General features: G+C 37.7%; 3 protein-coding genes across 3 annotated transcripts; 2 read left to right on the top strand and 1 right to left on the bottom strand.

The window, feature by feature from the left end:
• Window positions 1–3,611: 3,611 nt before the first annotated feature.
• LOC111206471 (probable GTP diphosphokinase RSH2, chloroplastic) lies at window positions 3,612–6,621 on the top strand. Its single transcript, XM_022703426.2, has 6 exons — window positions 3,612–4,609; window positions 4,700–4,885; window positions 4,977–5,437; window positions 5,513–5,671; window positions 5,747–6,098; window positions 6,198–6,621. Exons 1-6 carry the CDS (start codon window positions 3,974–3,976, stop codon window positions 6,492–6,494), a joined length of 2,091 nt encoding a protein of 696 aa, XP_022559147.1. The 5' UTR covers window positions 3,612–3,973; the 3' UTR covers window positions 6,495–6,621.
• Window positions 6,622–7,898: 1,277 nt separating this feature from the next.
• On the top strand, window positions 7,899–8,672 carry LOC106454069. The gene has a single exon (XM_013896248.1). The coding sequence runs from the start codon at window positions 7,899–7,901 to the stop codon at window positions 8,670–8,672; it is 774 nt and encodes a 257-aa protein (XP_013751702.1).
• A 5,070-nt stretch (window positions 8,673–13,742) lies between these two features.
• Window positions 13,743–15,992, bottom strand: LOC106452256 (scarecrow-like protein 29). Its single transcript, XM_013894319.3, has one exon. The coding sequence runs from the start codon at window positions 15,396–15,398 to the stop codon at window positions 13,866–13,868; it is 1,533 nt and encodes a 510-aa protein (XP_013749773.1). The 5' UTR covers window positions 15,399–15,992; the 3' UTR covers window positions 13,743–13,865.
• Between the last annotated feature and the right edge of the window lie 4,951 nt (window positions 15,993–20,943).

Genomic DNA, 20,943 nt, shown 5'->3' on the forward strand with positions numbered 1-20,943 from the left:
TTTAAAAGGAAATGAAAAAAACAAATTGAAAAAATATAAAGGATTCGAATAGGATAAGAAGATACATTAAAAAAATGATTCAGCTTAAATAAACAAAAAGCTGGCGGGGTCATGCATTGGCGTGAAGCTAAAGAAAGCACAAGTGAATAATACAAAATATCATATTTTGTAATCACCGAGAAAAATATTGAGAAGAGTTATAATTTAAATATTTAGACTGATAACAAAAATATATAAATAAAAATTACATAATGTAGACTTTATGAAAATATTGCTAATTGTGAGTCTTGTGCTTCCAGATCTTAATTTGTCGTACGAGTTAGGTTAAAAGACAATTATCCTAAAATGCCTTTTATCAACACACCCAAAAGTCATCTAGTGATCAATCTCATAAACTATATGATTATAATAGCTTATATCAATTGGAGTTGAGATATCGATGTCATCTGACTGGATATTGTTAATTAATCATATTAGCGTGTCATCAGCTTTTGCAAGTCTCATTAATCAGCTTTAAATCTATAATATAACGTCTCATTCCTCAACCGCCACGTTAGCAGGTAAATGGGCTCCACTTTTAAAAAGTATGAAAAATTGTCAAGTGCCTCGAACTCGGGTTATTGAAATATAAACATCAACATTTATACCACTAAACTAAATGATAATTTGTACATTGATGGCCGAAACTAATATATATTTATGAAGGTCGGAAACCTTTGCTTCTTCGGTTTTCTCTGTGGGCCGGGTCTACAAGTGTATTATGAATTTCATTTTTAAATGAGGTTCATCACGTTATATGAAAAAAACAACAATTATAGTTTTTCCATATTGTAAACTGTCTTTGTTTAACATGAGTTAGGGTTATTTTCATCATTGTCTTAGACAAATCTGAGTTACAGAGTTGCGCTGTGTGTCTGTTCGTAATCTATTTTTTCACCGGTGAACTCTTCATCTCCCTATCTTAAATCGCTTGATCTTAAATGTTCATGATTTGTAGCCTTTTTGTAAACCCTATATACAGTGAAACCTATATAAATTAATAATGTTGGGACTACACCAAAACTACAATTTTTTTATTAATTTATAAAGATATTAATTTATCGATGTACTAACTGAACCAAAAACTAAATTTGGGACTATAAAATTATATTATTTTATAGAGATTTTTAGTGTATATTAATTTAAAGAGGTTATACAGTATATGATTCTCATTTTTGACGAATTCAATCTGCATCTCCATAAAACTCATTGATTCCTCTTAGCTTTAACGATCTTCTAGAAAATGTCTCTCTGCCTCTCCAGTTCCTCAAACCGGCGTTCCCAGCATTCGTCACTTAACCTTCGAGTCTCTCCTTGTTGGTCGTAGTAGTCAGAGCATAGCCTCTAACCCCCTCGCTTATGGGATTCCCTGAACTTCAAGAAAGACAGTGAGTTTATGGGAATCACGGTTCTCTTCCTTGATGAAAAGGTAAGTTAATCTTCGATTTATCACACCTATTTAATATAATTGTTTTTAATTGATTTCCTGATTCTTTGTTAAATAATATTATTTGCAGATTCCGTGATTCATGGATTTATTCTCGCCGGACGTGCTAATACATGCCATCTTTGAAAGCCGGTTTCATTGTGAAAGTCGATCGTTTTGAGGTTGCTAGGTGCTCAAGCATGTACAAGATAATTGATCATTCATTCCTCATTCGTTTCATCTCATCAAATATTATTGATGAAATCATCACGAGTGCTCCTGAGATCAATCTCCAATCATAATTAGACTGTTTGACAATTTTCAAGTGATTGCGAACACAAACCTAGAACTCCCAGGTATATTGTCATATTGCATGTGGGTTTATAATATGTTTCGTTATCATAACTGATATTTAAACTCGCAGATGTGGTTGGGAAAATCCGTTCTGTCTAAGGCTCTGGCCTTACAAAGAAACAACTCAAGTCGTTATCCGTCTCCTCATTGATCCTTAAGAAACAATCAACACACAATTCCCTTTATATTATTATCTATATTGTCCTAACATTAATAATCAAAAATATGTTCTACCCAAATTCTGTGGTTGTCTATTTATCTTCATTACTTATCAAACTAATTTTACACAAACCTTTATTTTACAGCTTAAAAGAAACCACAACAACCCAAACAATCAAAATACCAAAAACTAGAATTCCAAAAAAGACGAATCATTAATGATCACCTCTCTTTTTTTTGTCTAATCTTAGAAATAAACTTCAAAACAAATATATCAAACCAATCACCTCAACTAAAACTCAGCGACACATACATCGAGTCAGCTAAACAAATACAAACTACACGGCCAGCTATTTAACAATTTACAAACTTACTTTAGTAACGACACATACATCGAGTCAGCTAAACAAATACAAACTATACGACCAGCTATTTAACAATTTACAAACTTACTTTCACAACGAAGAAGACGAAGACGACAACCAAGATCAGTGAATTTACCTAAACAAAAAAGCAGAGTAAGTTATGAACTCTAATAAATACATCTAACAATGATTTTTGTTTACATATTACCCATCAAGTAAAAGATAAACAAACACAGCCACAACATGAGATACAAGAGACAATCCCGACATACACAAAAGCGGCAACAACATCTCCACCTGCTCACTCCTCTTGTCTTATAAAAATAGCTTACATGCCTAATGTCAACATGTCAAAGCTATTGTCTTCTTATGAGAAATACATAAATTCGTTTAAAACTCATTAAAGCCTAAATACTCAGAACTGTCACTCATTTTATAGTTATTTTTACAGGTCTTCATGTATTTGTTTTAATAGTCCGGTAAGCAATAAATTTAAAAATAAAATAAAAACATATAACAAACATAATAAGGATAATAAAAATTATTACTTAATACACACAACTTAAACACCTAAACTGAAGAAAAAATATACAGAAACAAAAGGTACTTTCAACAACTTTAATATAATTTATGTACTCTCAATAGTACAAAAAACAAATTAAAAAGATAAACAAACAATAAGTCTAAGACAAACAAACAATAAGTCTTAGTGACACAGCAAACAACAACACGAACTATATCAATCACATTTCTAACAGAGTTTAGTCATTCATAAGTGGAGAATAATGCATACACAGTTCATCATCACAAGTCTAACTTTATAACAATAAAAAAAATTTGAAAAACAACTCAAAAAGCAAAATTCACAACTACAATAACCCTAACAAATATTGAGATGAAACAAAAACTCTGTCCACAACTCCGCGGAGGCAATGCTCCTAGTAAATACAATAGTACCACTTGTTCTAATCGTGTTTTGAGTTTGGAAGACAGATTGATAATACGAATATAATCAAATTTTAAATCCAATTTCGGAAGATCTCACAGATCTTTGGTTAGGACATAACGCACTAGAAATATTTTATTCTTTAGATATGTTGAATCAATACCCAATATATTTTAAACCTTGTTTACTAATAATCCTACTCATGAGTCAGTTAATCACTAAAAGGGTATTACAGTAATTACGTTGATCGGTTTACCTTGGTCGGCCGAAATCAAAACGACCGTGTTCCTATTGAGAAAAAAAAAAGAGAAATATCTAAAAGAAATAATTTCAATTTTGCTTAAAGCAAAGCGTCTGCTTCCTTCTCTTCTCCTCTTCCTTAACACTCATCCTCCTCCTCCTCATTTTCTTCTATTTGATCTCTGAACTCAGTATTGATTGTAAATATCTTAGCTTCTATTCTCTTCTTCAAATCTAAAGTGCTTTTTTTTTTTGTTCGTATAAAATTCTTTCTAGAACACCGTAGTAATCTGGATTCCTCGGTTTCGTGTTAGGATTCGAGTAATCTGTTTCGTTTCCATAGAAAAAGGTGACTCTGATCCCCCGAGAAATCGACGTTTTCCAGGGAGGAGCTAATTTGTTTAATTCATTTGTCGAAACTTGGGATTTTAAATCAGAAGCAAAATGGTGATGGCTACGACTATATCAATTTACGCTAGTCCACCTAGCAGCGCGTGCTCCACGCCGCACCAGATCGCCGCTTCTGATCTCGATCTCGCCTCCAGAAATTTGTCGACATCTCCTTCGCAGAAACCGATCGTCGTCGGAGGTCTCTCTTCGCTCTTCTCCGGCGCCTCCGTCAAATCTTCAGCTTCCATCGGAGTAGAGGAGTTTTCGCGTCACGATCGGAGCGAGGATTATAGAGATCTGAGCTTTACGAGCTCCTTGTGTTATTCTCCGGCGAGATTCGTCGCTTCCTCTTATCATCACCGACGAGAGCACCACCAAAGCCCGATCTCCGTGCTTCACGGTCCCGTCTCGTGCAGCTGCAGCCCTCCGATGAGAATCGGAACCTCCCACCGCGCAGGAGGAGCCAACGGATTGTTCAGTAGGTTCGTGAGGAAAGCCGTCGGCTCGTGTGTTGATTACGAGCTGGGACCGTCGGATGAGCTAACGTTGTTTCCCATGGAGGATGGATCAGAGACGAAACAGCCGTACGCTATGGATTTGCTGAGACGTGCTCAGCTAAGGCACAAGATCTTCGAAGATGAGTGTGTGATCAAAGCGTTTTACGAGGCAGAGAAAGCTCATAGAGGACAGGTGGATAATAACAAAGACGAACATTTTCATTATAAACTTTGATTCTTTGTTTGACTGACTGACTGAATGAAGTGTGTGTGTATAAATCAGATGAGAGCTAGTCGTGATCCTTACCTTCAACATTGTGTTGAGACTGCTATGTTGTTGGCTAACATCGGAGCTAACTCGACCGTTGTCGTCGCCGGACTTCTTCACGACACCATGGACGATTCATTCATGACCTACGATTATATCCTCAGAAACTTTGGAGCTGGAGTTGCTGATTTGGTCCAAGGGGTAAGTAAGAAACAAGCAAACATCTGTTAATTGTTTGAAACTGTAGCAAGCTCGCTAATGTGTGCTTTTTTTTTTTTGTATATGTATACAGGTTTCAAAGCTTAGCCAACTAAGCAAACTCGCTAGAGAGAACAACACCGCGTGTAAAACCGTCGAAGCTGATAGATTGCATACAATGTTTCTCGCAGTGGCCGATGCGAGAGCTGTTCTCATCAAACTAGCAGATCGTCTCCACAACATGATGACGCTTTACGCTTTGTCCCCAGTGAAGCAGCAGAGGTTCGCTAAAGAGACTCTCGAGATCTTCGCGCCTTTGGCTAACCGATTAGGAATCTCTAAATGGAAAGTTCAGCTTGAAAACCTCTGTTTCAAGCATCTTTACCGGCACCAGCATGACGAGATGTCAACCATGCTCGAGGATTCGTTCGACGAAGCCATGATTACTTCTGCTATAGAGAAACTGGAGCAAGCTCTGGAGAAAGAAGGCATTTCTTACCATGTTCTGTGTGGTCGGCACAAGAGTTTGTATAGTATTTACCGCAAGATGTTGAAGTAAGTTCCTCTTCCTCCCTTTTTTGCAGATGAAACAGTGTTCAATGCTTATGTTGTCTTTCCTCATTGTACCAGGAAGAATCTAACGGTGGATGAGATTCATGACATTCATGGGTTACGTTTGATTGTTAACAACGAAGGAGATTGTTACAAGGCCTTAGGAGTAGTTCATAGTTTATGGTCTCAAGTTCCTGGGAAGCTCAAGGATTACATAACTCATCCCAAGTTCAATGGGTGAACTTCACACACCTTTGTTTGTAGCATTGGCTTGTTTAAAAGTTTTACGAATCTGACTTTTATTTGTTTTAGGTATCAATCTTTGCACACGGTAGTGATGGACAATGGAACGGTTCCACTTGAAGTCCAGATACGTACACAAGAGATGCATTTGCAAGCTGAGTTTGGGTTTGCAGCTCATTGGAGGTACAAGGAAGGTGACTGCGAATACTCTTCGTTTGTACTTCAGATGGTTGAATGGGCTCGGTGGGTTGTAACGTGGCACTGCGAAACTATGAGCAAAGACCGGTCTTCCATTTGTTCTTCTGACTCCATCAAACCCCCTTGCAAGTTTCCTTCTCACTCTGAGGACTGCCCTGCTTCTTACAAGCCTAACAGTAGCCAGGACGGGCCAGTCTATGTCATCGTAATCGAAAATGACAAGGTTTGTTTGTTTTCTATAATCAACTTCTGAATAATCTAAGTAAGTAGAAGAGTGTGTTGCTTGATTGTTTATACTGAACAAATCTTTAAAAAAATGCAGATGTCTGTGCAAGAGTTTCCAGCGAGTTCAACAGTCTCGGATCTGCTGAGCGGGGCGGGGCCTGGGAGCTCGAGGTGGTCCATGTATGGCATACCAGCAAAGGAGGAGCTACGGCCTAGGCTGAACCAGAGGCCTGTAAGCGACCTCAAGTGGAAGCTGAAGATGGGTGATGTGGTGGAGCTAACTCCACCAATACCTGATGAGTCTCTGCCTGAATACAGAGAAGAGATTCAACGGATGTATGACCGAGGGCTCGCGTTTTCTCGCCCTGGGACCATGGTTGGATGGGGAAGCTGATTAGATTCCTCTCTGATTGTTGATTTAGTCCATGCATATGTAATGTATATAATAGTAATGATTAGTTTTGTTGTACATAACAATGGTTCTGTTGATTCAATGCAAGCTGAAAAGAATTTAATGGAAATTTCAAAATTTGACAAAAACAAAACTGTTACGAAAGTACAGCAGCCACCATTGTTGAAAATATAAAAAGATCCGGAGCCCGCTACCATTGTTGGAGTCCGCTGCAAATTTTTTCTCTATATAAATGATCGAAATCGATCATTTGCAATACACACCTCAACTACACTTTTCTTTAATAATAAACACTCTCTATCAGTGTTATAAATTCTACGGGTATAAATTTTGCCCTTATTTAAATTCCTGCGATACAATAAAATTTCAGTTCTTTTTATAACACGTTATCAGCACGATCGTTCTCAATTTTTGTAAAATTTATTTGTATCATTTATACCCTGCTATAATGGTCGGTATACCAACTCTACTACTATTTATATCAAGTTATAATGGCCGGAATATCGCCTATATTATTTATTAGTAATTTAATTAATTTATTGGTCGGCCGAGCCGCCTTATATTCTGTTTATTATTTATTGGTCGGCCGAGCCGCCTTATATCCTGTTTATTATTTATTGGTCGGCCGAGCCGTCGTATAATTTATTACTCTGCATTGACCGGCTGAGCCGTCGCATGATTTGTTGCCATAATTTTTACTTTTATTAATTTTTATGAAATTTTATAGATTTGATTGACTGTTTAATACAATATTTTCAGACTGATTTTTGGTGCACTCGATTTATCACCAACGGTCACAAAGAAAAATTTTCAAAAATTTTTCCTTTCTCAAACGGTCATGAACAGTGATTTTCATCTATAAATACAACTCATTTTCACTCCATTTCATCATCCAAAACATTTCATCTTCTCTCAAAAATTTCAAATCGCTCTCCTCCGATTTTTTTCATTTCAAGAAAGATGATTCGCGCACTTTTGTTTTTATGTGCCATTTTTATTTGTATTTCTATTTATGGTTTATTCGTTGGAGAATTTACTCCTAGTGAATTTAAGATGAATATCGGTTTAATTTTCTTTACATCGCTTCTCCTTGTAATTGATTGCATGATTAATGTAAACGGTTCCTTTTAATAATATTCTAATAAAATATATTATTTTGTGTCTTAGAAATACAAATGAAAAACGTGGAGAAGCTCAAATTCCGCTTTAGACATCACCGGTACCAACTACATTTCATGGGTTACAAATGTTGAACTTCATCTTGAATCTCTTGGTCTATCCGAGACCATTAAAGAAAATAATACTTCAACGCCTCAAGAAAAGGCTAAATCGGTGATCTTCCTTAGAAGACACCTTGATGAAAGTATTATTTATGACTATGCCAACATGAGAGACCTTAAAGAGCTATGGAAGTCTCTGAAAGATCGTTTTAATCATCAGAAAGACATAACACTTCCACTTGCTCGGGATGAATGGCAGAGTCTGAGATTCCAAGATTTCGACAAAGTGATGAATTACAATTCTGCTGTGTTAGAAATTGTGGCCAAATTGAGATACTGTGGTGAAACGATCACCGAGTCTCAAATGCTTGAGAAGACATACACCACATTCCACAAGAGCCACATCACCCTGCAACAACAGTACAGGTTGCGGGGATATACCAAATTTTCGGAATTGATTGTAGCGCTTCTCATAGCAGAAAAGAACAACGAGCTTCTGATCAAGAATCACATGACTCGTCCAACTGGTTCTAAACCGTTTCCTGAAGCAAACGCATTAGATGCGAAGAAACCACTCAAGGAAAATAATACATTTCGGGCTCGCGGTCGCGGTCGTCAAAACTACCGTGGACGACGACGAAAGTACAATCCACAAGATAGGAAGTCATTCCAGTGGGTCCGCTCTGAGCAAACCCCTAAGGGAAAAAAACACCAAGGAAATACCTCCCAGAAGCGAGAAGAAGCTTGTTTCAGATGCGGTACTAAGGGACATTGGTCTCGTTTATGTCGTACCCCTGCACACCTTTGCGCTCTATACAAGGAGTCCGTCAAAGGGAAAGAAAAAGAAGTTAACTTTGCGGAACACTCTGAGGGTACAACGCACCTTGATGCGTCTGACTTTGTGAATGATTTCGAGGAGACCGCTATCACGGAAGCTTAAGTGCACATCATGTGACTCTTGAAATTCCACGATTATACCATAAATAATTGTTGTTTGTGGAAGATTAATGTATAATTATCGTGTGCTTTTCACCTTCTTATGTATAATTATTGTGTGTTTAATATTTCCTGATGATGTATAATATTTTATGAATAATATTATCTTTCTTTTTGTTTGTCTTAGAAATGGACATTACAAATGGAAAATCAACCAAGATAAATACTAAAGATATTTGTATACCAGATAGTGGAACAACACACACTATTCTAAAACACAGAAAATATTTTTCTGAACTAAAACCGACAAATATCACTGTTAACACAATATCGGGTCCTTCAGACTTGATTGAAGGGATTGGTAAAGCCCATTTCACATTACCCAATGGGACAAAATTCTCGATAAATGATGCACTATTTTCTCCAAATTCTAAAAGGAATTTGTTGAGTTTTAAAAACATATATCTTCAAGGATTTGATACTCAGTCTGCAACTGAGGATGAAAAGAAGTATATGTATATTACGCTTGGGAAATCGGGAAAACAAAAAGTATTGGAAAAATTACCAAAACTCCCTTCTGGTCTGCATCATACATATATAAGTGCCATTGAATCACATTTGGTGATTAAGGAAAATTCTGATAATTTTACACTATGGCATGATCGTCTTGGTCATCCAGACACTACAATGATGCGAAAAATAATCGAGAACTCACATGGTCATTCACTGAAACCCCAAGAAATTTATCAGGGGAATAAAATGACATGTCTTGCGTGTTCTTTTGGAAAGTTGATTATAAGACCATCGCCAACCAAAATAGATAAAGAGTTACCAAAGTTCCTTGAACTAATTCAAGGCGATATTTGTGGACCTATACATCCACCTTGTGGACCATTCTATTATTTTATGGTAATGATTGACGCGTCGAGTAGATGGTCACATGTTTGTCTATTGTCCTCTCGGAATTTGGCATTTGCGAGATTTTTATCTCAGATAATCAAACTAAGAGCTCAGTTTCCTGATTATCCGATAAAAAGAGTTAGACTAGACAACGCTGGTGAATTTACCTCTCAAGCATTCAATGATTATTGTATGGTAACTGGAATTGATGTTGAACACCCTGTCGCTCATGTTCATACACAAAATGGTTTGGCTGAATCATTAATTAAACGTCTGCAACTGATTGCGAGACCATTGATCATGAAATCTAAACTCTCAACTTCCGTGTGGGGACATGCTATTTTGCATGCAGAATCACTGATTCAGGTGAGACCAAGTGCATATCACAAATACTCTCCAATACAGTTAGCATTTGGACGAGAACCAAATATTTCTCATTTAAGAATTTTTTGTTGTGCTGTATATGTGCCAATTGCACCTCCCCAACGTACAAAGATGGGAGGTTAGGGATATATGTTGGTTGTGACTCTCCATCAATTATACGATACCTAGAACCACAAACTGGTGACGTATTTACGGCACGCTTTGCTGATTGCCACTTTGATGAAAAGGTATTCCCAGTTCTAGGGAGAGAAAATAAACAAGTAGGAAAGGATATCAAATGGTATGTACCATCTTTGCTACACCTTGATCCCCCTACAAAACAGTCGGAATTAGAGTTCCGTCGAATTATGCATTTACAAAGCATCGCAAATCAACTTCCCGATGCTTTTGCAGACACCAAATTGGTTACAAAATCACATATACCGGCTGCAAATGCCCCTGCTCGTGTAGAAATGCCACATGAACGTGGAGTAGAAGATAATACACGAGAGTCTAAAATACGCTTGAAACGTGGTAGACCTATTGGTTCTAAGGATAAGAATCTTAGAAAACGAAAGGATGTAGAGAAACAAAATCTTTCCAATATAGCAGAAAAGTTGGAAGTGATTAACAATGAGGTCGATGAAAATGTTGAACATCATGACTCTGAAGAAAGTTATGAGATTTCTATTAATTACATTCATAACAGAATAATATGGAATCGAAACAAAGTGAATGGTGTTGATGATTTTTTCTCATACTTTGTTTCGAAGGAAATAGATAAAGAGAGTGATGACCCTGAACCAAAATCTATCTCGGAATGTCAAAAGAGACATGATTGGATAAAATGGAAAGATGCAATACAAGTCGAACTTGATTCACTTAACAAACGAGAGGTATTTGGTCCTATTATAGTCACACCTGAAGCTGTGAAACCAGTTGGGTACAAATGGGTTTTCGTTCGAAAATGAAATGAGAAAAATGAGGTTACGAGATACAAAGCTCGTCTAGTGGCTCAAAGTTTTTCTCAAAAACCTGGAATCGATTATGAAGAAACGTATTCTCCAGTTATGGATGCAATCACTTTTAGATTCCTGGTGAGTCTAGCAGCTGACAAAAATCTAGAGATGCGTCTCATGGATGTTGTTACAGCTTATCTATATGGATCATTAGATACTGATATCTACATGAAAGTTCCTGATGGATTTAAAATGCCAGAAGCATTAAGTTCCAAATCTAAAGAGTTATGTGCAATAAAATTGCAAAGATCATTATATGGGTTAAAGCAATCTGGACGTATGTGGTATAATCGTCTCAGTGATCATCTAATAAAAAAAGGATACGTGAATGATCCTATATGCCCATGTGTTTTTATCAAGAAAACAATATCCGGATTTGTAATAATCGCGGTTTATGTTGATGATCTTAACATTATCGGAACTCAAAAGGAAATACAAAAGGCATCAGACTATCTCAAAGGAGAATTTGAGATGAAAGATCTTGGACAGACACAATATTGTCTTGGCCTACAAATAGAACATTCACAAAATGATATATTTGTGCATCAATTCACATACACTAAAAGAGTGTTGAAACAATTTAACATGGATAAATCAACTCCTCTTAGCACCCCGATGGTCGTTAGGTCACTTAATATTGAAAGTGATCCATTTCGACCACCTGAGGAGAAAGAAGATATACTTGGTCCGGAAGTACCATATCTAAGTGCAATTGGAGCGCTGATGTACCTTGCAAATTGTACACGGCCTGATATATCATTTGCTGTGAATCTTTTGGCAAGATTCAGCTCATCTCCAACTCGAAGACATTGGAATGGGATTAAACATGTTTTTCGTTACCTCCAAGGGACCATTGATTTAGGCTTGTTTTATCCTAAAAGTTCAAAAGGTCAAATGGTTGGTTTTGCAGATGCAGGATATCTTTCAGATCCACACAAAGCCCGATCACAAACAGGATACATTTTCACGATCGGAGGCACTGCTATATCTTGGCATTCTCAGAAACAAACGCTTGTGGCTACTTCTTCAAATCATGCTGAGATCATTGCACTCCATGAAGCAAGTAGAGAATGTGTATGGCTAAGATCAATAAGCCGACACATCTGTTCAAGCAGTGGGATTAACGAAAATACGGAGCCAACTATTCTATCTGAAGATAATGCAGCATGTGTTGCTCAAACAAAGGACGGATATATCAAAAGCGATAGAACGAAGCATATTCATCCGAAGTTCTTCTCATACACTCAAGAGCTCGTGAAGAAGAAAGAGATTGAAGTAAGATATGTCCAATCATGCGACAATGCAGCCGACCTCTTCACAAAATCACTCCCTACCTCGGTATTCAGAAAACACTTCCATAACATTGGAATGCGCCATCAGAAGGATCTATGACTGCTCATTCGAGGGGGAGCTTACGTAGTTGTACTCTTTTTACCTTACTATGGTTTTTCCCATTGGGTTTTCCTGGAAAGGTTTTTAACGAGACAACAAAGACGTTAAGCGATAATGGATAGTGACACCGGTCCCCAAGGGGGAGTGTTACGAAAGCACAGCAACCACCATTGTTGAAAATATAAAAAGATGTGGGGCCCGCTGCACTATTTGCACAGTGAATTTCTTCTCTATATAAACGATCGATTTCGATCATTTGTAATACACACCTCAACTACTCTTCTCTCTAATAATAAATACTCTCTATCAGTGTTATAAATTCTACGGGTATAAATTTTGCCTTTATTTAAATTCCTGTGATACAATAAAATTTCAGTTCTTTTTATAACAAAAACCACCTTTTTTTTAGCAACAAAAACAAAACCACCTATGATTGAGCAAAAGTAACAAGTGATGACATAAAAGGAGGTCATAATTAGTATCTCCACAAAGAAGAGGCCATTTCAGAGAGAACACAAAGGTAACACTGAACCCTTGATGAGTTCCTTGCCGTGAGTTACAAGTCACAAAGGTTATGAAGTTGTTCTGCCCATCTCACTTCCTTGTGCAATCTTCTGCAGCCTTTAGACAATAATCTGCAGAGACCAATTGTGCCATGTGGACCAAACTTGAACAGATTATAATTTTAAAAGTAGATGGGAAAATGCCAACAATGAGTATATTTCATGGTCATATGTGTATTTTGTAGAGAATCTTTTATCAGAGACTAAATTAAAACGTGCTAAAAAATCTTCCCTCATTTCTCTTTAGCAAAAGTCTTCCCTCATCTCTTTTCCTCATTAGCTAAATATGGATTCATGCAGAAACTTGTCAAGTAGTTCTTGTTGTGTGCGATGTGATCATTCAAGAGAGAGATTCTACCATCAGGGGAAACTAAACACATGTTGGTATCTGCAGTTTGAACTCAACATCTTCTTAATTTTGTAAGACATGTTCTTTGAATAGATTCTTACTTATTTTCTACCTCTTCTCATTTTCTTATATTAGTTCATTGTATCCGCATTTTCTGCCTCATGATTTACTTCTTTATGTGATCATTCAATAATGTTTATAAGCTGGTACAAGGTAACAATCATTCAAATAGTAGCTTCTTCTTCTTCTTCTTCTTCTTCTTCTTCTTCTTCTTCTTCTTCTGTCATATGTTTGGGCTCATTACTGCAAATATAGTGAGGCTTTTTCTTGAGGTATGTTCTGTTATAAGCTTACTCTCTTTCAATAATCACAGGGACCCTTTTTAGGACCAAATCACTTCTTGATAGCTGTGTTCTTAAGAAATATTGTTTTGGGGTGGATAATGTTAAAGTAAAAGAGAGTTAGTATGTGGTTGTGATACCATCCTAGATGGAAAATGATTCATTATATACATCACAACCAAATAACTTTTGCAGATAACAGTTTACAGAAGGCTTTAACATTTTCACAGCTCACAACAAACATTAAGACAAACTTAAAAGACAGATTAGCTACTTCCACAAGGAACAAAAGGAAACTTCTTCTCCTTTCCATAGTAAACCAGCAAAGGTATCTTCATCTTCCATCTTTATTTCCCAATTGTTATCATACTTTCTGAGTAAAGATTTGGCTCCATCTATTGCATCTTCCCCAAATGCTTCTGCTGAGAAGCCAGCTTTTCTCATCCTCTCATACCATATCTCTTTCCCTTCATTAGTATCACCTGAGCTCATCAACACCTTTGTTGCCTCTCCTTCCATTAGATTCCTCTCTTCTCTGTTCTCTTCTTTGAATCCATAGCTTGTTGAGTCCAAAAACTTCCATAGATAGTCCAGTTTCCTTGAGAAGTCTGCTGCAAAGTCCACACTGCTACTGCCTTCTCCATTGTATTCACAAAGAACAACTCCTTTAGGATTCAAACTTCTAAGTGCTTTCAAAGCCTCGCTTCTCTCATCAGTGATGCTATTCTTCAGTTGGTACAGCCTAAACTGAGCACAGACGATGAAGGTCTCATGAGGTGAGGTATCAATGAGTTGAGACTTGTCAATTACACTTATCTGGAGGTTGATGTTGAGGGACCTAGCAAAGCCAATGAGCTGAGAGGCATAGTTGTAAGATGGTGGACCAACAGAGAATGGTATGTCTGCGGTTAGATCGGATACAAGGGTGATTCTAACTCGAAGAGGAGGTCCTTCTGGTCTGCAGCAGAGAGCTTCCAGCAAAGTGGGCCATTGCATACCATGAGAAACACCAATATCAAGAATGTGAAGATCCTTTTTATCTCTTGGCTCTTGTGATAGAATCTGTAGGATGGCTGAGTTTGCCATGTTGTTGGGCAAAGCAAACCAAGGGCTTACTTCATAGAATTCGAGCAAAGTCTTCTGAAACATCTTCACTTCTGCTGAAGCAAAAGTAAGAGTGGATGGTGGCACAAAGGAAGTTGAAATATGTTTTCTCAAAGCACAAAGACCAAAAGATGCAAGCCGATGATTAGAATCACCAGAAGAAGAGGCTAGTTCAGAGAGAACACAAATGTAATGTTGAACCCTAGATGAGTTCCTTGCCGTGATTTCCAAGGCACAAGGGTTAAGAAGTTGTTCCGCCCATCTCTCTGCCTTGTTGCTATCTTTGCGGCTCACCTCACTAGGCTTGTCTGCTTTTTTCTTGCTCCTTGCTGATCTTTTCACTAGTTGTGCATCGGTAAGCTCATCACGGTTCCGTTTCTTGGACTGATCATCGTTTGGTAGCTGAACCACTGGTGGAGGATCTGAATCAATGACTGGAACTCCTGTTACCACTTCAAGATTAGTTGCTTCACCACCTATATATGCATCAAGATCTTGACTATAGCTATGAAGAAAATCACATCCTGGATCTTGAGCTTGAGTCTGATGATCCCATTCCCACGTTTGAGACCAGTCAAAATCGTTGAGCAGATCAGAATCATTGAATCCAGGTAATGGTGTTAAGGAGATAGAATCACCAAACCAGCCTAGGACATTATCTAGAGTTTGGCTTGGTGGTTCTGTTTCTTCTAGCGACATTGAACAGATGTTTGAAAAAGGTATTTATTGCTTGTGAGTAGGTAGGTTAAGGTTTAAGATAACAATAAAAAGGATGAGAATCCATGTAAATGGCGTGTGGTCTTATATATAGGTGAATGTTGGGGAGTATGTTAACTATCTTTAGAAAATGGTTGTAAGATCTGTGAAAAAAATACCATTTGAATACTACACTTTGATTTGCATTTCTTATTTCAATTAGTCTCTGCACTTATTGCAGTTTGGGACCATTGTTTTTTTTGTTCTACACTGTTAGGGACCATTGGTTTGGGTTGTACTATACAATTTATGTTTCATATCATACATTATATATGCCATATATTGGTGTTTTATATGATAATTTAGAGATAATTATAGTATCAATCTGTACTATGATGTTGTCATTAGTATTTATAATAACAAGGTCTAGATTGTGGGGACATGTTGTGATCGCAGACATATAGAATCTGGTTTTATCTTCCAACTGTTGGTTCTCGAGGATAATATTTTATTAAAAACTGTACTGCTCAAAGCATAGCATATGCTGATATGCTCGTAACTGTTTAGAACTTTATAATATGTTGATGAATATTACTTTCCGAAAACATAAGGTATAACCATTTTCATCTCATCATCTCTTGTTAATATATATATATATATATATATATATATATATATATATGTTTATATTATTATGTCACAAACTCACAGCATAGATATTGATAAAAAAAAAAAAATCTCTCTGGGGAATTAGCTTTCATCTTATTGTTGGTCCAATACTTGAAAACTTCTGTCACACTCACATGCATGTTTGAGGAGGAGGAGGAGCATCCATTTCAAGAATATTTAGAAACATTACAAGTTTTGTTCTTCATCTTTTAGACATCATTACAAGCTTTCAAGAAGCTGAGGTTTAGCCGCAAACACCGATTAGCTAACATGAATTAAGTATATGTATTTAGCTGGAGATTAGGCTTTTCAAAAGAGAAAAAGACAAAAATAACACTAAATCAAATTTTTGTTCCCAAACTAACACTTAAGGTCAAAAGTCACAAAAATAGCATTTAATGTTTTATCAAAAGTCACAAATTTAGGGTTTATAGTTAATGGGTGGGGTTTAGGATTTAGGGTTTAGGGTTTAGGGTTTAGGGTTTAGGGTTTAGGATTTAGAGTTGAGAAATGAGGTTTTGGGGATAAGATTTCAAATTTTAAAAAATAAAAAAATTAAAATTTTCAAAGGATAAACTTAGAAAGGTGCTATTTTGGTCATTTTAGTTTTTAGTGCTATTTTTGTGATATAAACTTAGAAATGTGCTATTTTGGAGATTTGCCCTTTTCAAAATCCACAACTGGAATTTGGATATATAAATTCACCATCCACAATCCATTATATAATAAATGTTTTTATAAGATTTAGATAGATGTACCAGCAATATTGCTTAGAGCAGTACATCAAATTATTGTGGTTGTGATGACTATTTGGTTGGTGGAGGATTGTTATCATAGAGAGTTGAGTGTAGATATTTAAATATGATTGGAGGGGATATAAACATCAAGAGATAATATAACCTTAGTAAAATGAGACGAAGACAATTATGTCTTTGTTCCTACATGTTCAATCCTGTGTGTTGGTCAAACGAAGTTCCTATGGACCACTTGACGTGTGGATTGTCATTATTCATAATGTTTTTCGTACATAGCAATGTTTAAATGTGATTTAGAGGACAACGATTATCCAAAATGACAACACCAAAACTAGGAATTTTCAAAGAAAAATCATTGCAAAGTTGACCAAGTAAATATATTCGCGAGCTGTAACTAATTAAGCATGTGTGTTCTTTTCATCTAATTAAGGAAGCAAATATACAAAAAAAATAAAATAAAATAGAGTTGTTTTGATACAAGAGGTTCTTCTATAAACAATACCAAAGCAAGTAGCATTCACTAAAAGGCCTTGTACCACGAGCTTCCACGCCCTTCTGGATGATGTACCTATGGCAGTGTTTCAAAAAAGAAAAAGTACCTATGGCTATTTCAGACGTTTATTTTTAGGGAGAATTGCCAAGTGTGACTCAAAACTTGGAGTCAAACCCAAAACAATACCCCAACTTGGGTCAAAGGCAAAAGTAACCTAAAAGGCTATTGAAATTACAACTATCCCCTTGTGACCAAACAAAAAAACGGAATTTTTTTAACGTTTCTACCCCTCGCAAGTCGTCTGTTTAGACGACTTGAAAATAAGTCGTCCAGACGACTTAACTGAAAGTCGTCTGGACAGTTAGTCTTAAACATAATTTAAAAATTTTGTAAAAAATATTTTGATAAGTGAAAAATGGAAATTATGTAATTAACATATGTCTTAGGAGGTATAAATTAAGATATAACAAATTTCAATTGTTTTCAGCATAGATGAGTGAAAGTAGTGAGTCATGATATTCTTTAGTTTATGTTTCATCAACATATGTTGTAGTATTGTATGTGTTCTTAGGGTTAGATTTTGGAAAGCATTAAAACCGTTTTTGAAAATTTTTAAAATTACTTATGCGTGTTCATTTCTGTGTATAGTAAACACTATTTAAGTATAATTTGATTTTATAACGTGGTTAGTTAGTTAATCTAGTCATTTTAGTTTAGGGGTTCATTTTAGGGTCTAGGACGACTTAATATTTTGTCGTCTGAAAACAGACGACTAAATATTAAGTCGTCTGTTGTACATTATCAGCCAGAATAAGTCGTCTAAACCGGACCAAACCTTAAAGTTTACCAATGTACTTTTAAAGCTAACCGGATTATTTACCCAATATATAAGGTGATTTTTTTTTTTTTGTTTCATTTTTCGCGAAATTCAGAAACCCTAACAGTTCTCTCTCAAAGGCGATTTCGAATTCCCACGATTTCCGAACAAACCATCGTTCTCAACGTCAGCTATCTATCTCACTTCATTCTCACCGTTGTCGCCGCAGCTTCTTCTAACCCTAGCGCCGCCGATTCCTCTAAACCCTAGCGCCGCCGATTCCTCTAAACCCTAGCGCCGCCGCTTCCACTATTTCCGAACAAACCGTCGCCCTCGCCACCGTGGTCACCAACGTTCTCACCGTCGCTTCCTCTAAACACTAGCGCCACCGCTTCTTCTAAACCCTAGCGCCGCCGCTTCTTCTCTGTAAACCTTAGCGCCGTTTCTCTGTAAACCCTAACGCCGCTAAGTCATCAATCTCGAGGAAAAGATGAACATAAAACGTTGTCTCTATCAATTTACTCATTCTCACCGTTTCACGTTTATTTTTTCAGATCTATAACCGCAATGACGAGTACTCCAACTCCTTCTGCGACTGGAAGACTTGTAAGTAATTTAAGTCGTCTGGAAAGTCTTCCAACTGGACGAATTAGTAGATGACTTAAATATAAGTCGTCCGTTTGGAAGACTTTTCAGACGACTTAAATTTAAGTTGTCTAGAAAGTCGTCCAGTTGGACGACTTTCCAGACGACTTAAATTTAAGTCGTCTACTAAGTCGTCTGGACTTATATTGTTGTCTTTGATTATTTTGCAGACAAAAAGGATGGATATTCCAGAACTCCCCCGTAGGTTATACACATCAGGGGAAGAGCCAGAAGCCCACAATAGCATTTCGTATCATACGGATAACAGCAAGTTGCATACTGCTCTTAGGAAAGCTCTTACTGATGACGAATTTGAAGAGCTCAAGGAGTCGAGTTTGGGAGTTTTCATCAAGTTCAAGGAGCAGGGATTTGGTTGGGCTTCAAGGCTGGTTCACTACATGCTCAGTTTCAAGCTGGACATTAAGAAGAAGTATGAGATGTGGTCTCTCGTTGGTCCAGAACCTTTGAGGTTTTCACTGTTAGAGTTTGAAAACCTCACTGGTCTAAACTGCGAGTACATCGAGGACCTTGAGACACCAAAATGTGACGTTACCCCAGAGATGGTTTCTTTCTGGGGGATGCTGGGAGTTCATCTGGAAGCTGGGCCAACTACTGATCAGATAATAGCAGCACTGAAGAGATGCGGGGATTGGTCCAGGGAAGATCGCAAGCGGCTCGCGTACCTCTCCATCTTCACTGGATTCATTGAAGGGAGAAAGTTTTCAACCGCTACACGATCTACTCTGGCAAGGCTAGTGATGGATTTAGAACGGTTTGAGAATTATCCATGGGGGAGAGTCGCGTTTAAGGTGCTGATGGACTCTTTGTGGAACAAAGAAATTGCTGGCTGTTACACCGTGGATGGGTTTATACAAGTTCTTCAGGTCTGGACGTACACAGCTATGCCGGAATTGGGTGCTAGTATTGGTGGTCCCAGAGCAGACAGTCCGTCTCCACCGATACTGGCTTACGAGGGCAGCAGAGGCCGCAGATCAATGAAAGCTGCTATCTTGAGTCAGGTATTTACTTCAATCCAAAAGACTGCGCAGACGACTTATTATAAGTCGTCTGGAAGGTCGTCCAGCTGGACGACTTATAATAAGTCGTCTGGAAAGTCTTCCCAGCTGGACGACTTATCGGACGACTTAATTAAGTCGTCTGGAAAGTCTTCCATCTGGACGACTTATTAGACGACTTATTATAAGTCGTCTGAAAGGTCTTCCAGCTGGACGACTTAGTAGACGACTTATAATTAAGTCGTCTATTTAGTATTTTTTTTCAAATATCTAACTCGATTCTTCTATTTACTGCAGACCCGCGTGATCAACTTTGTTGAGAAGGACATTAGTGAAATGTGGCCAAAATGGGACTCTGAGGTTGAGGACCTGCCCGCGGAGAACATCATTAAAGTCATGTATGAGCGGAGACCGTGGAAGTGGACCATGGATTGCTGGGAAGTCACTGGTACTAAGGTCAATACAAAACCTAAGGTTGTGACTCCATCGAAGAAGGCCAAAGAGATGGTTGTGTTGGAGGAGGAGGAGGAGGAGGAGGAAGACAATCCAAGACCTCGGAAGAAAGCTCGTAAAGAGGCTCCTAAAGTGGCTAGTGAAGAGGCTAGAGAAGAGGCTAGAGGGGTGACCAGAGAGGAGTTGGAAATTATGTTCAAGAGCGTAGCTGACTGCATGAAAAAAGGGTTTAATAAGTGCATGAGGGAGTTTAGGAAGTTGTCCGATAGATTGGAAGCTGTGGAGAAGAAGGTTGGTGTCACCAATCAGGCTACCTCTCCACCTCTAACCAATCAGGCTACCCCTCAAGATAAACAGTCTACCCCTCTTGCCAAAGAAACCGGGGGTAGAAACAAACAGGCTACCCCTCATGCCAATGAAACCGTGGTTAGTAACCAGCCTCCTCCTCCTCAAAAGAAACAGCAGCAGCCTCCTCCTCAAAAGAAACAGCAGCAGCCTCCTCCTCCTCATCAAACCAAACAGCAGCCTCCTCCTCCTCAAAAGAAACAGCAGCAGCCTCCTCCTCCTCAAAAGAAACAGCCTCCTCCTCAAAAGAAACAGCCTCCTCAAATCAAAGAGGTTAGTATCAAATCCAGGGTTAACTAGTTGTCTAGACGACTGTAAAAGTTGTCTGGACGACTAGTTGACCCTGGACGACTTA

Source organism: Brassica napus, chromosome C5, assembly GCF_020379485.1.
Source record: "Brassica napus cultivar Da-Ae chromosome C5, Da-Ae, whole genome shotgun sequence".
In the NCBI taxonomy this organism is placed as follows: Eukaryota; Viridiplantae; Streptophyta; class Magnoliopsida; order Brassicales; family Brassicaceae; genus Brassica; species Brassica napus.

Excerpts from the sequence above, each read along its gene's own strand:
- LOC111206471 (XM_022703426.2), top strand. The coding sequence starts at position 3,974 with ATGGTGATGGCTACGACTATATCAATTTACGCTAGTCCACCTAGCAGC. Across the intron at positions 4,610-4,699 it reads AGAAAGCTCATAGAGGACAG|ATGAGAGCTAGTCGTGATCC; the intron begins GTGGATAATAAC and ends TGTATAAATCAG. Across the intron at positions 5,672-5,746 it reads ACTCATCCCAAGTTCAATGG|GTATCAATCTTTGCACACGG; the intron begins GTGAACTTCACA and ends TATTTGTTTTAG.
- LOC106454069 (XM_013896248.1), top strand. The coding sequence starts at position 7,899 with ATGAGAGACCTTAAAGAGCTATGGAAGTCTCTGAAAGATCGTTTTAAT.
- LOC106452256 (XM_013894319.3), bottom strand. The coding sequence starts at position 15,398 with ATGTCGCTAGAAGAAACAGAACCACCAAGCCAAACTCTAGATAATGTC.